The sequence below is a fragment of the Dendropsophus ebraccatus genome, chromosome 9 (genome assembly GCF_027789765.1).
Source record: "Dendropsophus ebraccatus isolate aDenEbr1 chromosome 9, aDenEbr1.pat, whole genome shotgun sequence".
NCBI lineage: Eukaryota > Metazoa > Chordata > Amphibia > Anura > Hylidae > Dendropsophus > Dendropsophus ebraccatus.
The window spans coordinates 67,210,809-67,231,260 of record NC_091462.1 but is presented as its reverse complement, the minus strand read 5'-3'; the positions used below and the strand labels follow the sequence as shown (position 1 = coordinate 67,231,260).

Below are 20,452 nucleotides of genomic sequence, written 5' to 3'. Positions count from 1 at the left end.
AAGACTTACATAACTATTTTACCTCTGCAAATACAGTGTTCTGTTAAAGAGTATTTCTGTATAACCACATGGTATCAAAAAAGAATTTTAGCAGATGGACCCACCTATTTGCCCGGAGTCCCATACATACAGATTAGAGTGTCTGATTTGGAGCTTTCAGTGAGAGCTTCAGAAGTTTGCAGTTATTAAGGTATTTTTGTTCTGTATTTTGTTATTCTCTAACTATTTCCGCAATGGCAGGTATTCTCTCTTTACCCAGTTGATGTGTACCATACCTCTTGTCATATAATGCCTGTATATACTAACAATATTTTGTTGCTCTTGAACAATGTTTATGTTCAAAATGCTAATAAACCACTTGAATAAAAAAATACAATTAAAAACCAATTGAAGTGTGTGGAGTCAATTAAACACATCAAAAGATTGTAGTTGTCAGCGCTCGTCCTGAGCCATTAATCACCTTGTACTTTATTCCTGACTGACAGGTTTTTCCTGCCAGTCAGATTTGTTTCTTGAGGAGGGGCTGGAGTCCCTACTCCAGTCTCATTCTGGGGATGGGACTTCAGCCTTTATGTAACTACTACCTTCACCATGTTGTAGTTGCCTACAATAGCCTTCATTTTAATTGATCATGCTAGCTATCTCTTGCTATTTTCTTTGTCTGATACCTTGTTACTAGACCTTGGCTCTCGTTCTTCTGACTATCCCTCTGACCACTGATTTTGTACTTCATTGCCTGATAGTTATTGGGCTGGCTTGCTGGCCTCTCTATTATTGTGTATTTCTTTGTCTTGGCTGTGTCTTGTGTTTTCACTAAAGTCAGAGCATTTGCCGTCTTCAGGTTGGGGCTGGCCTTTTAAGGAGTCAGGTTCTCCGAAAGGCAGGGACAGTTTGGTGGTGGTGTCAGGGCTTCACCTAGTCTGTGTATTTTGTGTGTCCCTGACCTGTTCATCACAGTAGTTTTAATATAGCTGTTTGCTTTTATATTTTCTTCTAGACATCCTTCCCGTCTTCAGACTGCAGAATCACTTTTGCCAATGTCACCAGATGAATATGATGATCTAACCAAGCTAGTTGGACCAGCTGAATTTGAAATTGTATGTTATTTATAAGATAATTCAGTTTACTGTTGTTTCTCTCCTTATGTAATATTAAAGCGAGGGCTGAGGACTGGAATTGAGAAGCACTGGCCTAGATTGTATGTGCTCTAGGCTTGTGATGTCTCTCTGTCCTTCCTCCCTGCCCTCTTCATCTTTAGGAAGGCCCCTGGCCAGGATTTCTCCTATCCTATCCTTTACGATCCAGCATATGTTCAGTGTTCAGACAAGTGACGATTAGGAGAAATCCTGCCCAGGGGCATTCCTAATGATGAAGAGGGCATGGAGGGAGTCACTTTAAGTTAAAGTCAGGGTGCTTTAAAAAAAAAAAACCAAAAAACCCCAAATCAACAAATTTGCCCTCTGTCACCTGAGACCATGAAACTGTATCAGATTTATACAGGCTGTGGTGCATGTTGGTTCCAACATAGGGCTGGGCGATAAAGGCCTAAATTAATATCACACTCGTAGCCGCGGTAACGATAAATTGAACGATAATTGACACGCTCCTTTTAAAAGCCACACCACTTTTGAAAACCCCATTTTCCGATGGTAATACAAATGTGAAAACATGAATTTATTCCATATAACAATGTGCAGCAAACTTCACAAGTAATACGCAACGTTTTGGCATCTCCTACACCATTTTCAAGTGGCACTTGAAAATGGCATAGGAGATGCCAAAACGTTGTATATTACTTGTGAAGTTTGCTGCACATTGTTATATGGAATAAATTCATGTTTTCACGTTTGTAATAACATCAGAGTATTCTTTACTAGCTGACTTGATCCAAGGTCTGGGATTTGTCTGCTGGCACCCACAGTTTGTTTATTGTGCTGCCTATATTTTTTACTATATCTTTCTATCTATATACTGTGGGGGAGATTTATCAAACATGGTGTAAAGTGAAACTGGCTCAGTTGCCCCTAGCAACCAATCAGATTCCACCTTTAATTTTTTAAAGAGTCTGTGAGGAATGAAAGGTGGAATCTGATTGGTTGCTCGGGGCAACTGAGCCAGTTTCATTTTACACCATGTTTGATAAGTCTCTCCCTGTATGTGTGTGTATTATATATATATATATATATATATATATATATATATATATATATATATATATATATATATAATACATACATACAGACAGACAGTAGATAGGAGATAGATAGATAGATACAAAAAAAGAGAAAAAGCAGCACTGCTCAATTGGCGTGGGGTTGGTGCCAGCGGATCTAGGTCTTGACTCTTGACTGTATTCAAATAGTAAGTAGATAGCCCACGGCACTCAAATAGTTAACGGTGCAAAACGTAGATTTATTTAAAAAAAATGATGTGCTGCACTATATTTTTTTGAATAAATCTACTTTTTGCACCGTTAACCCTTTTGAGTGCCGTGGCTATCTACTTACTAGATAGAGAGATAGATAGATAGATAGATAGATAGGAGATAGATAGATAAATAGATAGGAGATAGATAGATGGATAGATAGATAGATAGATGGATGGATGGATAGATAGATAGATAGGAGATAGATAGATAGATAGATAGATAGATAGATAGATAGGAGATAGATAGATAGATAGATAGGAGATAGATAGATAGATAGATAGATAGATAGATAGATAGATAGATAGATAGATAGGAGATAGATAGATAGATAGATAGATAGATAGATACCGTGTTTCCCCGATAGTAAGACACCCCCGAAAGTAAGACATAGTTGGACTTTCGGGGGCTGGGCTAAAGTAAGACATACCCCGAATGTAAGACATAGTACATAGGGCGGTATTTTTGTACTTTTATGTCCCTGCGCCCGTCCTGTCAGAGGCTCGCACGCGCGCGCACACACACACACGCGCGGCCCGGCACGAGCGCTGCACGTCATGTGCAGGGACGCCGGTATTGGTGCGGGAGCTGAAGGAGCAGCAGGGCCCAGGTGACTGCCCGCACCGCCCCCGTCTGGTCCAAGCGACCTTCCCCCCACCCCCCGTGCGCGCACCTGTCCGCCCTCTCTGAGGCCCCGTCCTGCCGCACCGTCCATGCGCCCACCACCCGTCCGGTCCGGCGTCCCTGCTCACTGAGGGGAGTACAGGACAGCCGCCCTCACGTGCTGCTGCTCCTCCAGCTCTGACATGGCCGCCTCCCTGCACACACAGGACAACGTGTGACAGCTGACCTGTCATCTCATCCCCTCAGTAACAGTACAGGATAGGAGGAATAATGGGCTGCAGCAGGCGGGATAACTTATAGCTGTGTGTGTTATCCTGCCAGCTGCAGCACATCCATTCCTCCTATGTTACAGTCCTGCACTGTTACTGAGGGGACTACAGTCATACACCCCTGTCTCCCCCCCCTATACAGTCATACACCCCTGTCCAATATAAGACATACCCCAAAAGTAAGACATAGTGGGACTTTTGGGAGTAAAAAGAACGTAAGACACTGTCTTACTTTCGGGGAAACACGGTAGGAGATAGATAGATAGATAGATAGGAGATAGATGGATAGATAGATAGATAGATAGATAGATAGATGGATGGATAGATAGATAGATAGATAGATAGGAGATAGATAGATAGATAGATAGATAGGAGATAGATAGATAGATAGATAGATAGATAGGAGATAGATAGATAGATAGATAGATAGATAGGAGATAGATAGATAGATAGGAGATAGATAGATAGATGGATAGATAGATAGATAGATGGATGGATAGATAGATAGATAGATAGATAGATAGATAGATAGATAGATAGGAGAGAGATAGATAGAGAGAGATAGATAGATTGATAGATAGGAGAGATATAGATAGATTGATAGATAGGAGATAGATAGATTGATAGATAGGAGATAGATAGATAGGAGATAGATAGATAGATAGATAGATAGATAGATAGATAGATAGATAGATGGATGGATAGAGAGATAGATAGAGAGAGATTGATAGATAGGAGAGATATAGATAGATTGATAGATAGGAGAGATATAGATAGATTGATAGATAGGAGATAGATAGATAGATTGATAGATAGGAGATAGATTGATTGATAGGAGATAGATAGATAGATAGATAGATAAATAGATAGATAGATAGATAGATAGATAGATAGATAGATAGGAGATTGATTGATAGATAGGAGATTGATTGATAGATAGATAGATAGATAGGAGATAGATAGATAGATAGATAGATAGATAGATAGGAGATAGATAGATAGATAGATAGATAGGAGAGATATAGATAGATTGATAGATAGGAGATAGATAGATTGATAGATAGGAGATAGATAGATAGGAGATAGATGGATAGATAGATAGATAGATAGATAGGAGAGAGATAGATAGAGAGAGATAGATTGATAGATAGGAGAGATATAGATAGATTGATAGATAGGAGAGATATAGATAGATTGATAGATGGGAGATAGATAGATAGATTGATAGATAGGAGATAGATTGATTGATAGGAGATAGATAGATAGATAGATAGATAGATAGGAGATTGATTGATAGATAGGAGATTGATTGATAGATAGATAGATAGATAGATAGGAGATAGATAGATAGATAGATAGATAGGAGATAGATAGATTGATTGATAGATAGGAGATAGATAGATAGATAGATAGATAGATAGATAGATAGATAGATATTTTCTTAGTAATTTCAGCAACACAGGAAAAATACGGGTGCCAGGCAAATACTCCAACCACGAGTCCACAGTATATATGTAAAGTAGCTTGACGGCACTCCAGATAAGGTGAAAAAAAAGGTTTACATTTATTTACAAAGTGCACAGCACAGCATACAAAGTAATTAGGCAACGTTTCTGTGGCCTCTCGCCACCATTTTCAAGCCACAGTAGTGAACAAACCATATTCATTTATACAGGTGCATAATCAAAATCAAGCAAATTCATTGGTCGTGTAATCAAACAATTCATTGGTTGTGAGATGTGTCAATCACATGTGTAAACTTCTAGTGCTTCATCTATTAGGTAAAGGAATTCAGGTGCATACAAATACATAATCACTGGTGATCTCAGTGTTGCAAAAGCTGTGTGAATATATACAAGATTTGCATAAGTACAAAGTCCATTCTCTTGAAACGTCTCTCCACTGCAGAGACGCACAGACATGCTTGAAAGTTCATGTATCTCTCCAGGACACTTAGGAACAGAACTGTCCGGATAGAGCAGGAGAAAGCATCATGTTGTCAAGGAGATTAATGACGTCATTAAGGGTCTGTCTTCTTGCACAATCTCTCTGGGAGTGAGTCAGACACAGGAATCTCGGATTAGCTGACATAGCAGTCAGCAAAATTAGTGAAGCAGCGTGTTCCACAGGCTCCCAGTCCAGATGAGAATCAGCCTTCCTGGTTGCTCTGTATCACAACAAGGACCCGACAGGTCGCACACAAAAAAACGCATCCTGTGTGAACTGACTCTAATCCACTATCCCAGCCATGGCAAGTAAATCCTCCTAGCTCCAAAATGTCCGGTTCAGTTATTTGTTCCACACGTGTCCCGTTTCCAGAATCTATGAATAAAAGATAAAAAGGTAAGTAATTGTGTACAACATCACAGAAAGTTGTAAAACATAACAGTCATAACATGGATTTATAGTTCACTGTTACTGAATCACACATCTAGGATGTTGCATAGGGTTGCATAGGCAGACATGGTTACCTGTTTAAATGCTTTGCCACTTTATATTGCACATTCATCCCATATGCACCTCTGGATTCTGTTTTAAAAATCCACTCTAACTCCTTTCTTTTTAAAGTTAACATTCTATCCCCACCTCTAGCGAGGGGGCCTATTCTGTCCACAATCATGAATTTTAAGTCCCATTCAGAGTGTCCTTTGTCCGTGAAATGTTTAGCTACTGGTAGCTCTATTTTCTTTTTCCTAATTGTGTACCGGTGATGGTTAAGCCTTGTTTTTAGGTCCCACGAGGTTTTGCCTACATATATAAGGCCACAGGGGCACCATAATATATACACGACCCAATCAGATACACAGGTGAGGTATTGTGTGATCTTAAATGTTTTTTTTGTAATGGGATGGATGAATTCTGCACCTTTCGTCATTAATTTGCAATTTATGCAGTTTAAGCAGGGGAATGAACCCACATTTTTCCTGCCAATATATCTTTGTGTGTCTGTTCGTGTGGTTTTTACAGTGGATTTAACTAACTGGTCTCGTAAATTCCTCCCTCGTGTGTATGACATTAGTGGGGGGGATTGGAATTCAGACATATTCTTGTGACTGTCTTTTACCACATACCAGTATCTGTTAATGATGGAGTTAACCCTTGGTGAAAGGTCTGTGTAAGTTGAGACAAATGGTATTCTGTTCAGTGTGGTGTCCCTAACTTTGTCCTCCAGTAGTTTGTGCCTTTCCTTACATAGGATACTCTGTTTACAATTTTTTAACACTCTCTCAGGATATCCTCCCTCCTTAAAATCCTGTTCCATTTTAGTCAGTGTTTTGTCCAAGTCTGTCCGACTCTCTATGATTCGTCTTGCCCCGAGCATCTGGCTCCTTGGAAGGCTCTTTACCATACGTCTTGGATGGCAGCTGTCATATCGTAGTGTATTGTTGCAGTCCGTGGGTTTTGTATACATGTCTGCAACCAGTCTATTTCCATCCCTAGTGATTAAAACATCAAGATAGTTAATTACTTTGTAATCACAGTGCATAGTGAACTTTATTGTTTTGTCAACAGTATTCAAGTAATTGATAAATGTCACTAGCTGCGTCATGTCACCGTACCATAGTAAGAAGACATCGTCAATGAACCTCTTCCACATTCCAACATGTTGGAAGTGGGGAGCCACATATACGAACATCTCTTCCAGATGTGTCACTACAATGTTAGCGTATGTAGGTGCATAATTCGCACCCATCCCTACACCCCGTCTCTGTAGAAAAATTTGGTCATTAACCCCTTAAGGACCGGGCATGAAATGGCCTTAAGGACTGGAGCAAATTTTATGAATTTGACCAGTGTCACTTTATTCATTAATAACTTCGGGATGCTTTTACCTATCCGGCTGATTCTGAGATTGTTTTCTCGTGACATATTGTACTTCGCATTTCTAGTAAATTGGAGTCGATACTTATAACAAATCTTTATGAAAAAAAACGATATAGCGTGAAAAATTGTGAAAAAAATGCATTTTTCCAACTTTAAAACTTTTCTGCTTATACAGAAAATGGTTATACCACATAAATTATATATTAAATAGCATTAGCAACATGTCCACTTTATGTTGGCAGCATTTATTAAACTATATTTCATTTTTTTTAGACAATAGAAAGCTTAAAACATTAGCAGCAAATTTCCAAATTTTCAGTAAAATTTAAAAATCAGATATTTTTAGGGACCTGTTCAGGTTTAAAGTGTATTTGAGGGGACTGTATGTTAGAAAGCCTCACGAAGCACCCCATTTCAGAAACTGCACCCCCCTAAACTCTGCAAAAGCACACCAGAAAGTTTTTTAACCCTTTAGGGGAGTCACAGAAATAAAAGCTAATTGTGTAAGAAATTTGAAAATTTTAATTTTCTGTGCAAAGATTTTATTGTAATCCAATATTTTTCATAATTATAAACTTATTACCAGAGAAATGCACCCCAATATTGATTGCCCCGTTTCTGCAGTTTATAGAAATACCCCATATGTGGCCCTATTGCGCTATTTGACGCAACCACAAGCCTCAGATGTAAAGGAGCGCCTAGTGCATTTCAATGGGTCCCTTATATTTGGTCATTTCTGACTGTACCACTTCAGGTTGGCAGAGGCTCTGGGGTGCCAAAACCTAAAAAACACCCCTAAAGGGACACCATTTAGAAAACTACACCCCTCAAGGAATGTAACAAGGGGTGCGGTGAGCATCTGGACCCCACAGGTGCTTCACAGATTTTCCGAACAATATGGCGTGAAAAAAGACTAAAGTATTTTTTACACTAAAACGTTATTCTAGCCTTCAATTTTTCATTTTCACAAAGGGATAAAAGGAAAAAAAAAACAAAAAACATGTAGCGCAGTTTCTCCCGAGTACAGAAATACTCCACATGTGGACATAAAGTGCCAAGCGGGCGCAGGACGAGCCTCCAAAGGGAAGGAGCGCCAATTGGCTTTTGGAAGCTGGATTTCACTGGAATGGATTTCAAGGGCCATGTCGCATTTACAGAGCCCTCGTGCTGCCAAAACACTGGAAACCCCCCACAAGTGACCCCATTCTGGAAACTACACCCCTCAAGGAATCTAACAAGCGGTGCAGTGAGCATATGGACCCCACTGGTGACGGGCACAAATGTGAAAAAATGTGACGTGAAAGTGAAAATTTTCATTTTTTCACTTTCACGACACAAATGTGCCCGTCATCAAGGGGTCCATATCCTCATTGCACCCCTTGTTAGATTCCTTGAGGGGTGTAGTTTCCAGAATGGGGTCACTTGTGTGGGGTTTCCAGTGTTTTGGCAGCACGAGGGCTCTGTGAATGCGACATGGCGTTCATCATCCATTCTAGCCAAATCCAACCTCTAAAATCCAAATGGCGCTCCTTCCCTTCTGAGACTTGCCCTGCACCCACATGGCGATTTATGTCCTTATGTGGGGTATTTACGGACTCGGGGGAATTTGCTCTACACATTTTGTGTTTTTTTTTCTCTTTTAACCCCCTGTGAAAATGATAAATTCAAGGCTAGACCAACATTATAGTGTAAAAAATGTAATATTTCATTTTCACGCCACATTGTTCCACATTTGTGCCCGTCACCAGTGGGGTCCATATGCTCACTACACCCCTTGTTACATTCCTTGAGGGGTGTAGTTTCCATAATGGGGTCACTTGTGGGGGGTTTCAACTGTCTTGGCAACACAGGGGCCTTTTAAATGCAACATGGCCCCTCGAAATCCATTCCAGCCAAATCCAGCCTCAAAAAACCGAATGGCGCTCCTTCCCTTTGGAGGCTTACCCTGCACCCGCATGCCGCTTTATGTCCACATGTGGGGTATTTCCGTACTCAGGGGAAATTGTTTTTTTATTATCTTTTAGCACCTTGTGAAAATGAAAAAATCAAGACAAGATCAATGATTTAGAGTTAAAATTAAAAAAAAATTACACTAAATGTTGGTCTAGCCTTGATTTCTTTCCATTTCCACAAGGGGTTAAAAAAGAAAATAAAAGCAAAACGTGTAGGGTAAATACTCCTACACGAAAATACCCCACATGTGGACATAATGTGCCATATGGGCACAGGGCAAGCCACCAAAGGGACAGAGCGCCATTTAGAGGCTGGAATGGAGGATGGAGGCCATGTCGCAATTACAAAGCTCCTGTGCTGCCAGGACAGTAGAAACCCCCCACAAGTGACCCCATTCTAGAAACTACACCCCTTAAGGAATCTAACAAGGGGTGCAGTGAGCATATGGACCCCACTGGTGATGGGCACATTCATTGGGCATTCATTTTCACGTCCCAAATGTGGCTGTCACTAGGGGCCATATACCCGCTGCCCCCCTTGTTAGATTACTTATGGGGTGTAGTTTCCAGAATGGGGTCACTTGTGGGGGGTTTCTACTGTCTTGGCTGCACAGAGGCTTTGTAATTGCATTGTGGCATCCTCTAATGGGAATGGCGGCCATACCTATTTAGCTGGGGAAAAGGGACAATTCTAATTTATTTGGGGGTATTAGGCCAATTATTAGTTTATAAGGTTGAAAATGACAGGTGTCCATCAAATTCAACCTGTGTTGATCCAGAAAAAGGCAAAAAAAAAACTCGTAAAGGCAGACGACATTAGCCTCATCACAGGGGAAAAATTCCTTCCCGACTCCATAATGGCAATCAGAATAATCCCTGGATCAACGTGACCCCTGAAATAGGAATAAGGGACAGAATTTAGAAAATGTAGAACCCCAATGACGTGTGGTACGCCTTGAAGCGATCCAGTATGCAGAGGCCGGGGGGATCAGGACAGGTGTCACACTGGAAAATGGTGTCCTTCCTGATCCCCCTGTTACGCCACACTCTGCACTTCTTCTGGGGTCTCCTGTTCTCCAGTGTGGGGGACGTCACCTGGAAAATGTTGCCCTGGTGTGATACGGGGTCCTTCATATCCAGAAGAGCTGGGTCCGCTCCATGGCTGCTAAATATTAGGGCTCTATTACGGCTTCTGATATTTTCGAATCGTGCCGCAAGCTACAGTAGCTCGGGCAGCGAGGGACCAGAAGAGGGGGTGCTGGTATAAGAGTTATCCCCGTACAGGTGGTGACCTTTATCCAGCAGTGGGAAGATCAGTTCCCAAACGATCTTCCCACTAACTCGGAGGATGGGGGGGGAGGCCTCTGGGGGTGGATTTGGGTGTCCCTTCCTTCATACACTCTAATGGTACGTACACACTGCGGAATGGCGAAGGATAACCCTTTGTGCATTCCGCAGCTGGCACCCACCAGCGGACTAATGCGGGCGCGCGTCTCCGATCGTGTCATAGACTCCATTCTATGCACGGGCGGATTCCGCTCTCCGTCCAACGTGTTCATTCTTTGGACGGACGACGGAATCCGGCCGTGCATAGAATAGAGTCTATGACACGGGTGGAGACGCTCGCCTTGATGTCAGTGATAAGTCTCCCAACTTGTTCTTGACTGCCTCTTTTCCCATATGTTTGTCAATAGATGTCTAAAGACTCACAATATCAAGTGTAACAAATATACATTGTTCTGGTACCTCAATAGTCCCTATTTCTCGTAAAAATTGTGTAGAATCCCTTACGTATGATCTAGCATTTGTGGCAAGTGGCCTAAGCACCTTGTCCAAAAAAATAGACACATGGTTAATAACCGAACCTCTGCCCGAAACTATTGGGCGCCCCGGTGGACTAACCGGGTCATTATGTAACTTAGGCAAAAAATAGATTATTGGCATTCTAGGGTTCTCCACCACTAAAAATTCTGCTAATTTCTCATCTATTATATTTTGTGTTAGAGCTTCCTATACCACCGTCTTAATGCACTTAATAATATGAAATTTAGGGTCATTCTGTACCAATGTATAGACATCCTCATCATGTAGCTGTCTATATGCTTCCTGTAAATATGCTTCCTTGTTCATAACTACGATTGCACCCCCCTTATCAGCAGGCTTAATAACAATCTCATGGTTATCTATCAATTCTTTCAAGGAAGCCATATCAATTCTTTCAAGGAAGTCAGATTATGGTGTAGAATATTACCATCTTCAAATTGCAGTTTCAAGTCTTTCAGCTCATCCCTCACTAAATTAGAAAATGTATCAATAGCAGTAGAGACATTCACAGGCATGAAATCACTTTCAGTTTTTATATTAACCCCTTAACGACAAAGGGCGTATAGGTACGCCCTATTGCCGGTAAGGGCGTTCAGAGCGGGGCCGCACGGCGACCCCGCTCTGAACCGCGGCGGTCCCGGGTGCCGCTTGTAGCCTGGGACAGTAAGTATTAGCGGGCACGGTCCGATCGCCGTGCCCGCTAATACAGTAATCAGATGCAGCTGTCAAACATGACAGCTGCATCCGATTACCGGATCCAGCGGCTCCCTGGTGTCTAGTGGCGGAGATCGCTCCTCCGGGATGTTATCCCGGAGGAGCGATCTCCGTTTCTGAAGCCGTCCGGGGACCGCTCCAAGATGGTGCCGTCCCCGGCTCGGCACTCGTTTACTTCCGGCTGCAGCAGCCGAACGCAAACGAGTGCTGATCTCATGGATCTCTGCAGCATATCTATGCTGCAGAGATCTCAATGAGATATCAAAGTGTATATACTAGAAGTCCCCTAGGGGGGCTTCTAGTATATGTGTAAGAAAAAAATATATAGTGTTGTTGTCAATAAAAAGCCCCCTCCCCTAATAAAAGTCTGAATCACCCCCCTTTTCCCAGGTTATAAATAAAAGTAAACAAATAAATAAATAAACAAACATGTTTGCTATCGCCGCGTGCGTAATCGCCTGAACTATTAATTAATCACATTCCTGATCTCGTACGGTAAACGGCGTAAGCGCAATAAATCCCAAAGTGCAAAATTGCGCATTTTTGGTCGCATCAAATCCAGAAAAATTGTAATAAAAAGCGATCAAAAAGTCATATATGCGCAATCAAGGTACCGATAGAAAGAACACATAATGGCGCAAAGAATGCCACTTGAGGCAAACGCCCCAAAATATACCTATATTCCCTATTGGTTAAAATTTAACTTTTATTACAAGTATAACTAAAATTAATAGATCAAACAAACAATAGACAACATAAAATGTGAACAGTGAATTAAAAAGCTTTGCACGATCTGCCTTAGTATTCAATGGTATACAGTATGTATAAGGAATAGGAGCGCATCAATAGCCGGTCAGTACTCTCCTTGAGTCACCACAAACAATTTACTAACCCAAAAGGGGATAAAGCAAAAACACCCCAATGGGTATAGATGCCTCCTATCCTTGAATAACGTACATATATATATATATAAAGAGAGGGTGACACTGTGGCCGGGTTTGCCTATCTCAGCCCCATGAGCGATTTTGCGCGTTACGCTCAGCTAGCTAGCCCCCCGTGTTTAACAATGACAATGTCACCATCTAAGGCAACGTGCAAAGTGCTAAAAGAGCCCTTTGGGCTCTTTTAGCACTTTGCACGTTGCCTTAGATGGTGACATTGTCATTGTTAAACACGGGGGGCTAGCTAGCTGAGCGTAACGCGCAAAATCGCTCATGGGGCTGAGATAGGCAAACCCGGCCACAGTGTCACCCTCTCTTTATATATATATATATGTACGTTATTCAAGGATAGGAGGCATCTATACCCATTGGGGTGTTTTTGCTTTATCCCCTTTTGGGTTAGTAAATTGTTTGTGGTGACTCAAGGAGAGTACTGACCGGCTATTGATGCGCTCCTATTCCTTATACATACTGTATACCATTGAATACTAAGGCAGATCGTGCAAAGCTTTTTAATTCACTGTTCACATTTTATGTTGTCTATTGTTTGTTTGATCTATTAATTTTAGTTATACTTGTAATAAAAGTTAAATTTTAACCAATAGGGAATATAGGTATATTTTGGGGCGTTTGCCTCAGTGGATTACTATTATTGGTACCTCCTACTGGACTTTGGATCTAGTTATCCACTAAGAATGCCACTTGACACAGCCCCATAGACCAAAGGATAAAAGCGCTATAAGCCTGGGAATGGAGCGGTTTTAAGTGACGTATATTTGTTGACAATGGTTTGAATTTTTTACAGGTTATACATGTTATATATCGTTTTAATCGTAACGACTTGAGGAACATGCATAACAAGTCAATTTTACCCCAGGGCGAATGGCGTAAAAACACATTTCCCCCAAATAAACAAAATGCGTTTTTTTTTTTTCAATTTCACCACACTTTGAATTTTTGTTCTGGTTTCGCAGTGTACTTTATGCAAAAATTCAGCCTGTCATTGCAAAGTACAATTAGTGACGCAAAAAATAAGGGCTCATGTGGGTTTCTAGGTGGAAAAATGCAAGTGCTATGGCCTTTGATGCACAAGGAGGAAAAAACGAAAACGCAAAAATCGAAATTGGCTCTGTCCTTAAGGGGTTAAGCTTATTGCAGCTAAACTTGACAGAGCTCACTGTATCAGATGTACTCATTTTGTCATTAAACCATACACGTAAGTTAAGTCTTCTCACAAAATGCGCTACATCCAGGTCTAATTGGAATCGACGAATCGACACGTCGAAACGCGTTGCTGTGCACGCTTTGTTTTTTATGTGGATTTATTCCTGCTTGCTATGAAATAAAGGATCAGTATTTTGGGAACTGGAGTGCCATGAACTTTTTTACCTTGGATTTCTAATTGGAATCGACGTTCTGACTAGGGCAAAAATTCTGTCCTTTTTTCAATACATTCATATGTAAAGGGATAAGTGTAAAAGAGGAAATATTTAACACGTTGCTGTTTTCTTTCTTACAACAGTCCTTGGTGTCGTCCGACTGCCTCTTTGCTGTTTCCCTCTTGTCAAATCTGTGTCTTTTCTTTCCGCCTCTGCGGGTTTTTCTCCATCTGGATTCGCTTGATCTAAAAAAACTTCATTCTCTAATGCTTGGCTAGGGCGTGGGATCCCATCCCTTCTTTTATTTCTCCGTTGATTGAATGGTGTTTCCTCAGGTGTTGTCCACGTGTAGATCTTGCCACTGGTATAATCTTGTGCATTATGGAACCATTTATGCTTTTTTTTGTTCCTGTAAATCCTTTCTGTATTTCTCCAAGAAATTGTTTTGTTTTGTCATAAAGCGTTCCCAATCCTCTGCTTGCATGGTTGTCTGTAGTAATTCCTTTGTGGTGGTAAGGTTTTGATTCACACTCTTAACTTGCTTCTGCATGCTGCTTATCTGAATGAGGATCAGTTCAAGTGCGTATTTATTAGAAACAGTGATAAATCTCTGACGGGACTCTTCATCCTCAAAGGACATATTGGGTTTCAGACGTGTACAAATCCCTCGTGGAATGCGCTGGTGTTTGTGGTACTCCGACAGGGTGCCAATATGGAGTTGAAGATTAATTTTACGTTTAGATAAGTATTCAAAGTCTCTTTGTAGATCTATAATAGCAGGAGTTTTCAGGAACGTCATGTCTGCCTCCACATCTCCCAAAATCATGTCTGTGTCTTCTTCAGTAAAAAGAAATGCTTGTGCTGCAACAATACACTACGATATGACAGCTGCCATCCAAGACGTATGGTAAAGAGCCTTCCAAGGAGCCAGATGCTCCGGGCAAGACGAATCATAGAGAGTCGGACAGACTTGGACAAAACACTGACTAAAATGGAACAGGATTTTAAGGAGAGAGGATATCCTGAGAGAGTGTTAAAAAATTGTAAACAGAGTATCCTATGTGAGGAAAGGCACAAACTACTGGAGGACAAAGTTAGGGACACCACACTGAACAGAATACCATTTGTCTCAACTTACACAGACCTTTCACCAAGGGTTAACTCCATCATTAACAGATACTGGTATGTGGTAAAAGACAGTCACAAGAATATGTCTGAATTCCAATCCCCCCCACTAATGTCATACAGACGAGGGAGGAATTTACGAGACCAGTTAGTTAAATCCACTGTAAAAACCACACGAACAGACACACAAAGATATATTGGCAGGAAAAATGTGGGTTCATTCCCCTGCTTAAACTGCATAAATTGCAAATTAATGACGAAAGGTGCAGAATTCATCCATCCCATTACAAAAAAAAACATTTAAGATCACACAATACCTCACCTGTGTATCTGATTGGGTCGTGTATATATTATGGTGCCCCTGTGGCCTTATATATGTAGGTGAAACCTCGTGGGACCTAAAAACAAGGCTTAACCATCACCGGTACACAATTAGGAAAAAGAAAATAGAGCTACCAGTAGCTAAACATTTCACGGAAAAAGGACACTCTGAATGGGACTTAAAATTCATGATTGTGGACAGATTAGGCCCCCTCGCTAGAGGTGGGGATAGAATGTTAACTTTAAAAAGAAAGGATTAGAGTGGATTTTGAAAACAGAATCCAGAGGTGCATATGGGATGAATGTGCAATATAAAGTGGCAAAGCATTTAAACAGGTAACCATGTCTGCCTATGCAACCCTTTATCCTAGATGTGTGATTCAGTAACAGTGAACTATAAATCCATGTTATGACTGTTATGTTTTACAACTTTCTGTGATGTTGTACACAATTACTTACCTTTTTATCTTTTATTCATAGGTTCTGGAAACGGGACACGTGTGGAACAAATAACTGAACCGGACATTTTTGAGCTAGGAGGATTTACTTGCCATGGCTGGGATAGTGGATTAGAGTCAGTTCACACAGGATGCGTTTTTTTTGTGCGACCTGTCAGGTCCTTGTTGTAATACAGAGTAACCAGGAAGGCTGATTCTCATCTGGACTGGGAGCCTGTGGAACACGCTGCTTCACTAATTTTGCTGACTGCTATGTCAGCTAATCCGAGATTCCTGTGTCTGACTCACTCCCAGAGAGATTATGCAAGAAGACAGACCCTTAATGACGTCATTAATCTCCTTGACAACATGATGCTTTCTCCTGCTCTATCCGGACAGTTCTGTTCCTAAGTGTCCTGGAGAGATACATGAACTTTCAAGCATGTCTGTGCGTCTCTGCAGTGGAGAGACGTTTCAAGAGAATGGACTTTGTACTTATGCAAATCTTGTATATATTCACACAGCTTTTGCAACACTGAGATCACCAGTGATTATGTATTTGTATGCACCTGAATTCCTTTACCTAATAGATGAAGCACTAGAAGTTTACACATGTGATTGACACATCTCACAACCAATGAATTGTTTGATTACACGACCAATGAATTTGCTTGATTTTGATTATGCACCTGTATAAATGAATATGGTTTGTTCACTACTGTGGCTTGAAAATGGTGGCGAGAGGCCACAGAAACGTTGCCTAATTACTTTGTATGCTGTGCTGTGCACTTTGTGAATAAATGTAAACCTTTTTTTTCACCTTATCTGGAGTGCCGTCAAACTACTTTACATAGATAGATAGATAGGAGATAGATAGATACTGTAGATCAGGGTTGGGGAACCTTTTCCATGTCGAGGGCCGGTCGGGCATTAATAAAATCATTCGAGGGCCGCATACCGTGTGCGGCAGTTAGTAGCGTGGGTTTGCAGCACCCAGGGCAAGGCAAAGTATTGTTCCCCTAGTTCCCCTGCTATTGTATTTAACCCCCAGTGATGCCCTGCTATTGTAGTTAACCCCCCCAGTGATGCCCCTTGTAGTCTAGTTAACCCCCAAGTCATGTCCCTGGTAGTCTAGTTAACCCCCCCAGTGATGCCTCTGGTAGGCCTAGTTAACCCCCATCAGTCATGTCCCAGGTGCCCTAGTTAACCCCCATCAGGCATGTCCCTGGTGGCCTAGTTAACCCCCATCAGGCATGTCCCTGGTAGGCCTAGTTAACCCCCATCAGGCACGTCCCTGGTGGCCTAGTTAACCCCCATCAGGCACGTCCCTGGTGGCCTAGTTAACCCCCATCAGGCACGTCCCTGGTGGCCTAGTTAACCCCCATCAGGCACGTCCCTGGTGGCCTAGTTAACCCCCATCAGGCACGTCCCAGGTGGCCTAGTTAACCCCCATCAGGCATATTCCTGGTGGCCTAGTTAACCCCCAACAGGCATATCCCTGGTGGCCTAGTTAACCCCCATCAGGAATGTCCCTGGTGGCCTAGTTAACCCCCATCAGGCATGTCCCAGGTGGCCTAGTTAACCCCCATCAGGCATGTCCCTGGTGGCCTAGTTAACCCCCATCAGGCATATCCCTGGTGGCCTAGTTAACCCCCATCAGGCATGTCCCTGGTGGCCTCGTTAACCCCCATCAGGCATGTCCCTGGTGGCCTAGTTAACCCCCATCAGGCATGTCCCTGGTGGCCTAGTAAACCCCCCATCAGGCATGTCCCTGGTGGCCTAGTAAACCCCCCATCAGGCATGTCCCTGGTGGCCTAGTTAACCCCATTAGGCATATCCCTGGTGGCCTAGTTAACCCCCATCAGGCATGTCCCTGGTGGCCTAGTTAACCCCCATGAGGCATGTCCCTGGTGGCCTATTTAATCCTCCATCAGGCATATCCCTGGTGGCCTAGTTAACCCCCATCAGGCATGTCCCTGGTGGCCTAGTTAACCCCCATCAGGCATGTCCCTGGTGGCCTAGTTAACCCCCATCAGGCATATCCCTGGTGGCCTCGTTAACCCCCATCAGGCATATCCCTGGTGGCCTAGTTAACCCCCATCAGGCATATCCCTGGTGGCCTAGTTAACCCCCATCAGGCATATCCCTGGTGGCCTAGTTAACCCCCATCAGGCATGTCCCTGGTGGCCTAGTTAACCCCCATCAGGCATGTCCCTGGTGGCCTAGTTAACCCCCATCAGGCATGTCCCAGGTGGCCTAGTTAACCCCCATCAGGCATGTCCCAGGTGGCCTAGTTAACCCCCATCAGGCATGTCCCTGGTGGCCTAGTTAACCCCCAAATAAAAAAAATAAACATCCCACTCACCTTACCTCCGTTCCCACGCTGCCCATGTCCTCTTCTGTCCCAGGTCCTCTGTGCCGGTCTTTCTCCTGCAGGCGGCGCGCGATGAAATGACGTCATCGCGCGAGGCCCGCAGGAGACTGAAGACTCGCGCCGCTCTGCTGGGGAAGAAGCCGGCACAGACAGCATCCTCCTGTGTCCGGCAGCTGTCACAGACACAGGAGGAGGCTGTGTATGCCGGCTCCTTCCTCCTCCAGAGCGGCGCGCATCACAGGGGAGCTGCGGGCCGCGGGCCGCATCGGGAGGTCTCAGGGGCCGGATGCGGCCCGCGGGCCGGAGGTTCCCCACCCCTGCTGTAGATAGATAGATAGATAGATAGATAGATAGATAGGAGATAGATGGATAGATAGATAGGACTCCTATCTATCTCCTTTCTATCTATCTCCTATCTATTATCTCTCTATCTCTCTAGCTCCTATATCTTTCTATATAATATTTGCCCCCAGTCACTGTCACATGCTGTTCTGCCCCCCCCCCCCCCCTTTCCCGCACATACAGTTGGAGTCAGGTATAGGTCGGCACCTTCTTCCTCCATCGGGCACCGCTCTCTCTCTCTCCTGCACAGGAATCCTCTGCCCCCTGTCAGTCAGTGTTGTAGCACATATATCTGCCGGCAGCGTCCCGGGCAGATCGTCACACACGGCTGCTTCCAACACTGCCAAAAGATAACGAGGCGCCGAGGATTCCTGTGCGGGACAGAGTGCGGTGCCCGTTGGGGGGAGGATGTGCCGACCCATACCTGACCCCTGCAGCCACTTTATGTATGGGAGAGGGGAGGCAGGGCACACCGTGCAGCTTTCAGAGCCGCTCGGAAGCAGAAGCAGCGCTAATCACACAGCACTCCTGTGCGCAGCCTGTCACATCTCCAGCATTCCTCTTCAGGAAGATTAACTGAGGGGAGCAGAGCATGCGGTCGCAGGGTGAGGAGGAGGGAGGGGGGAAATACCGCAGATACCATCCTGGCAGAGTTGAGGTCGGTTAACCGACGCCAGAGACGGTATCGGTATTTTGATGGTATACCGCCCAGCCCTATTCCAACATACGCCCCTTTGTGCCTGAATGGCACACAAACAATTGGACCACAGTCAGAATGAAGTATATATTTTGCTTGCGTAATCATCTCCATGATCCGAAAACAGTTCTTTATTTCAAGGCTCTGGTCTTCCTCTTGGTCTTCTGCGGCAGCAGTTACACCTTCAAAGGGTCTGGGCATAAATGGTCACACCATTCATTCATCCACATTCAGACTTCTATCAAACTAATTTATACATTATACATACATTATATCCAACATCTGTCTAACATATTACTCTATACATACACATTTGTTTCTTCATACATCATAATCAAGAAAAAATTATTATCTTTGCAATATATATGACGCAAAATGACGAGTTAACATAATACCAATGATCATGATCAATTTTTTCAGTTGGTAATAGAACATCCTGAAGACATCCATTTTCACAGGCAAAAAGGTTAATTTGACTGCCATCACACATAGGGGTCATATTCACATCCAGGAACCATCCATTGCCAATTTTGTCTTTGCTTCACCAAGGGTCCTGCGAATGAAGAACAAGAGCAGTATCAGATTCTTAGCAGTATAATGTAAAAATATCAATATAGAAATAATTGAGTGTTTCAATAAAGGGGATATCTAAGCTGGACTCCTCCTCTCTAGAAGTGACTTACAGAGAGGGAAAATATTTCAGTAAATATCTTTTGCTCAAAAGCATTTTAACTTTTACCAGCTTGGACTATTTAACGCCCCTTTGGTACCAAAAGAAAAATGGTACCAACCAAAGGAAGTGAAGGAAGTGAAGTTAGAAAAAGAAAAATATCAAACCAATGAATGCAGCTGTTTCATAAAAAAAAAGAAAAATATAAGCTTAAGTAAAATAATCATAAAAAAACAATATTCCTGAACACTAGGAACAAAACAGAAGAAAAAATAATTACTGTGCCGACACACTATACACGTTACATTGAACAGGACACAAACAGACAAACATAAAACATTTAAGGGAAACTCAACTTGTATCTGCCCCATGATGCATCCTTGGGCACCTTCTAATTAAAGGTGGTTCAGTTGGTTCTATAGAATTCATACTGAGATCCCAGATCTTAATGATCAATTCTGTTATACAATCATGTATGAACCTTTACCTTATGACAAGAGGGACCTGTTGGATAAGATAAATAACACATACAA

The 20,452-nt window shown here is 42.7% G+C and overlaps 1 protein-coding gene across 3 annotated transcripts in view; it reads left to right on the top strand.

Moving 5' to 3' along the window:
* The window catches only part of STAT1 (signal transducer and activator of transcription 1), a 997,040-nt gene that overhangs the window by 934,775 nt on the left and 41,813 nt on the right, over nt 1-20,452 (top strand). For all 3 annotated transcript variants that reach the window (XM_069983571.1, XM_069983569.1, XM_069983570.1), the window contains exon 23: nt 998-1,097. In XM_069983571.1, the coding sequence (XP_069839672.1) occupies nt 998-1,097 (100 nt within the window). The remainder of the gene's footprint in view (nt 1-997; nt 1,098-20,452) is intronic.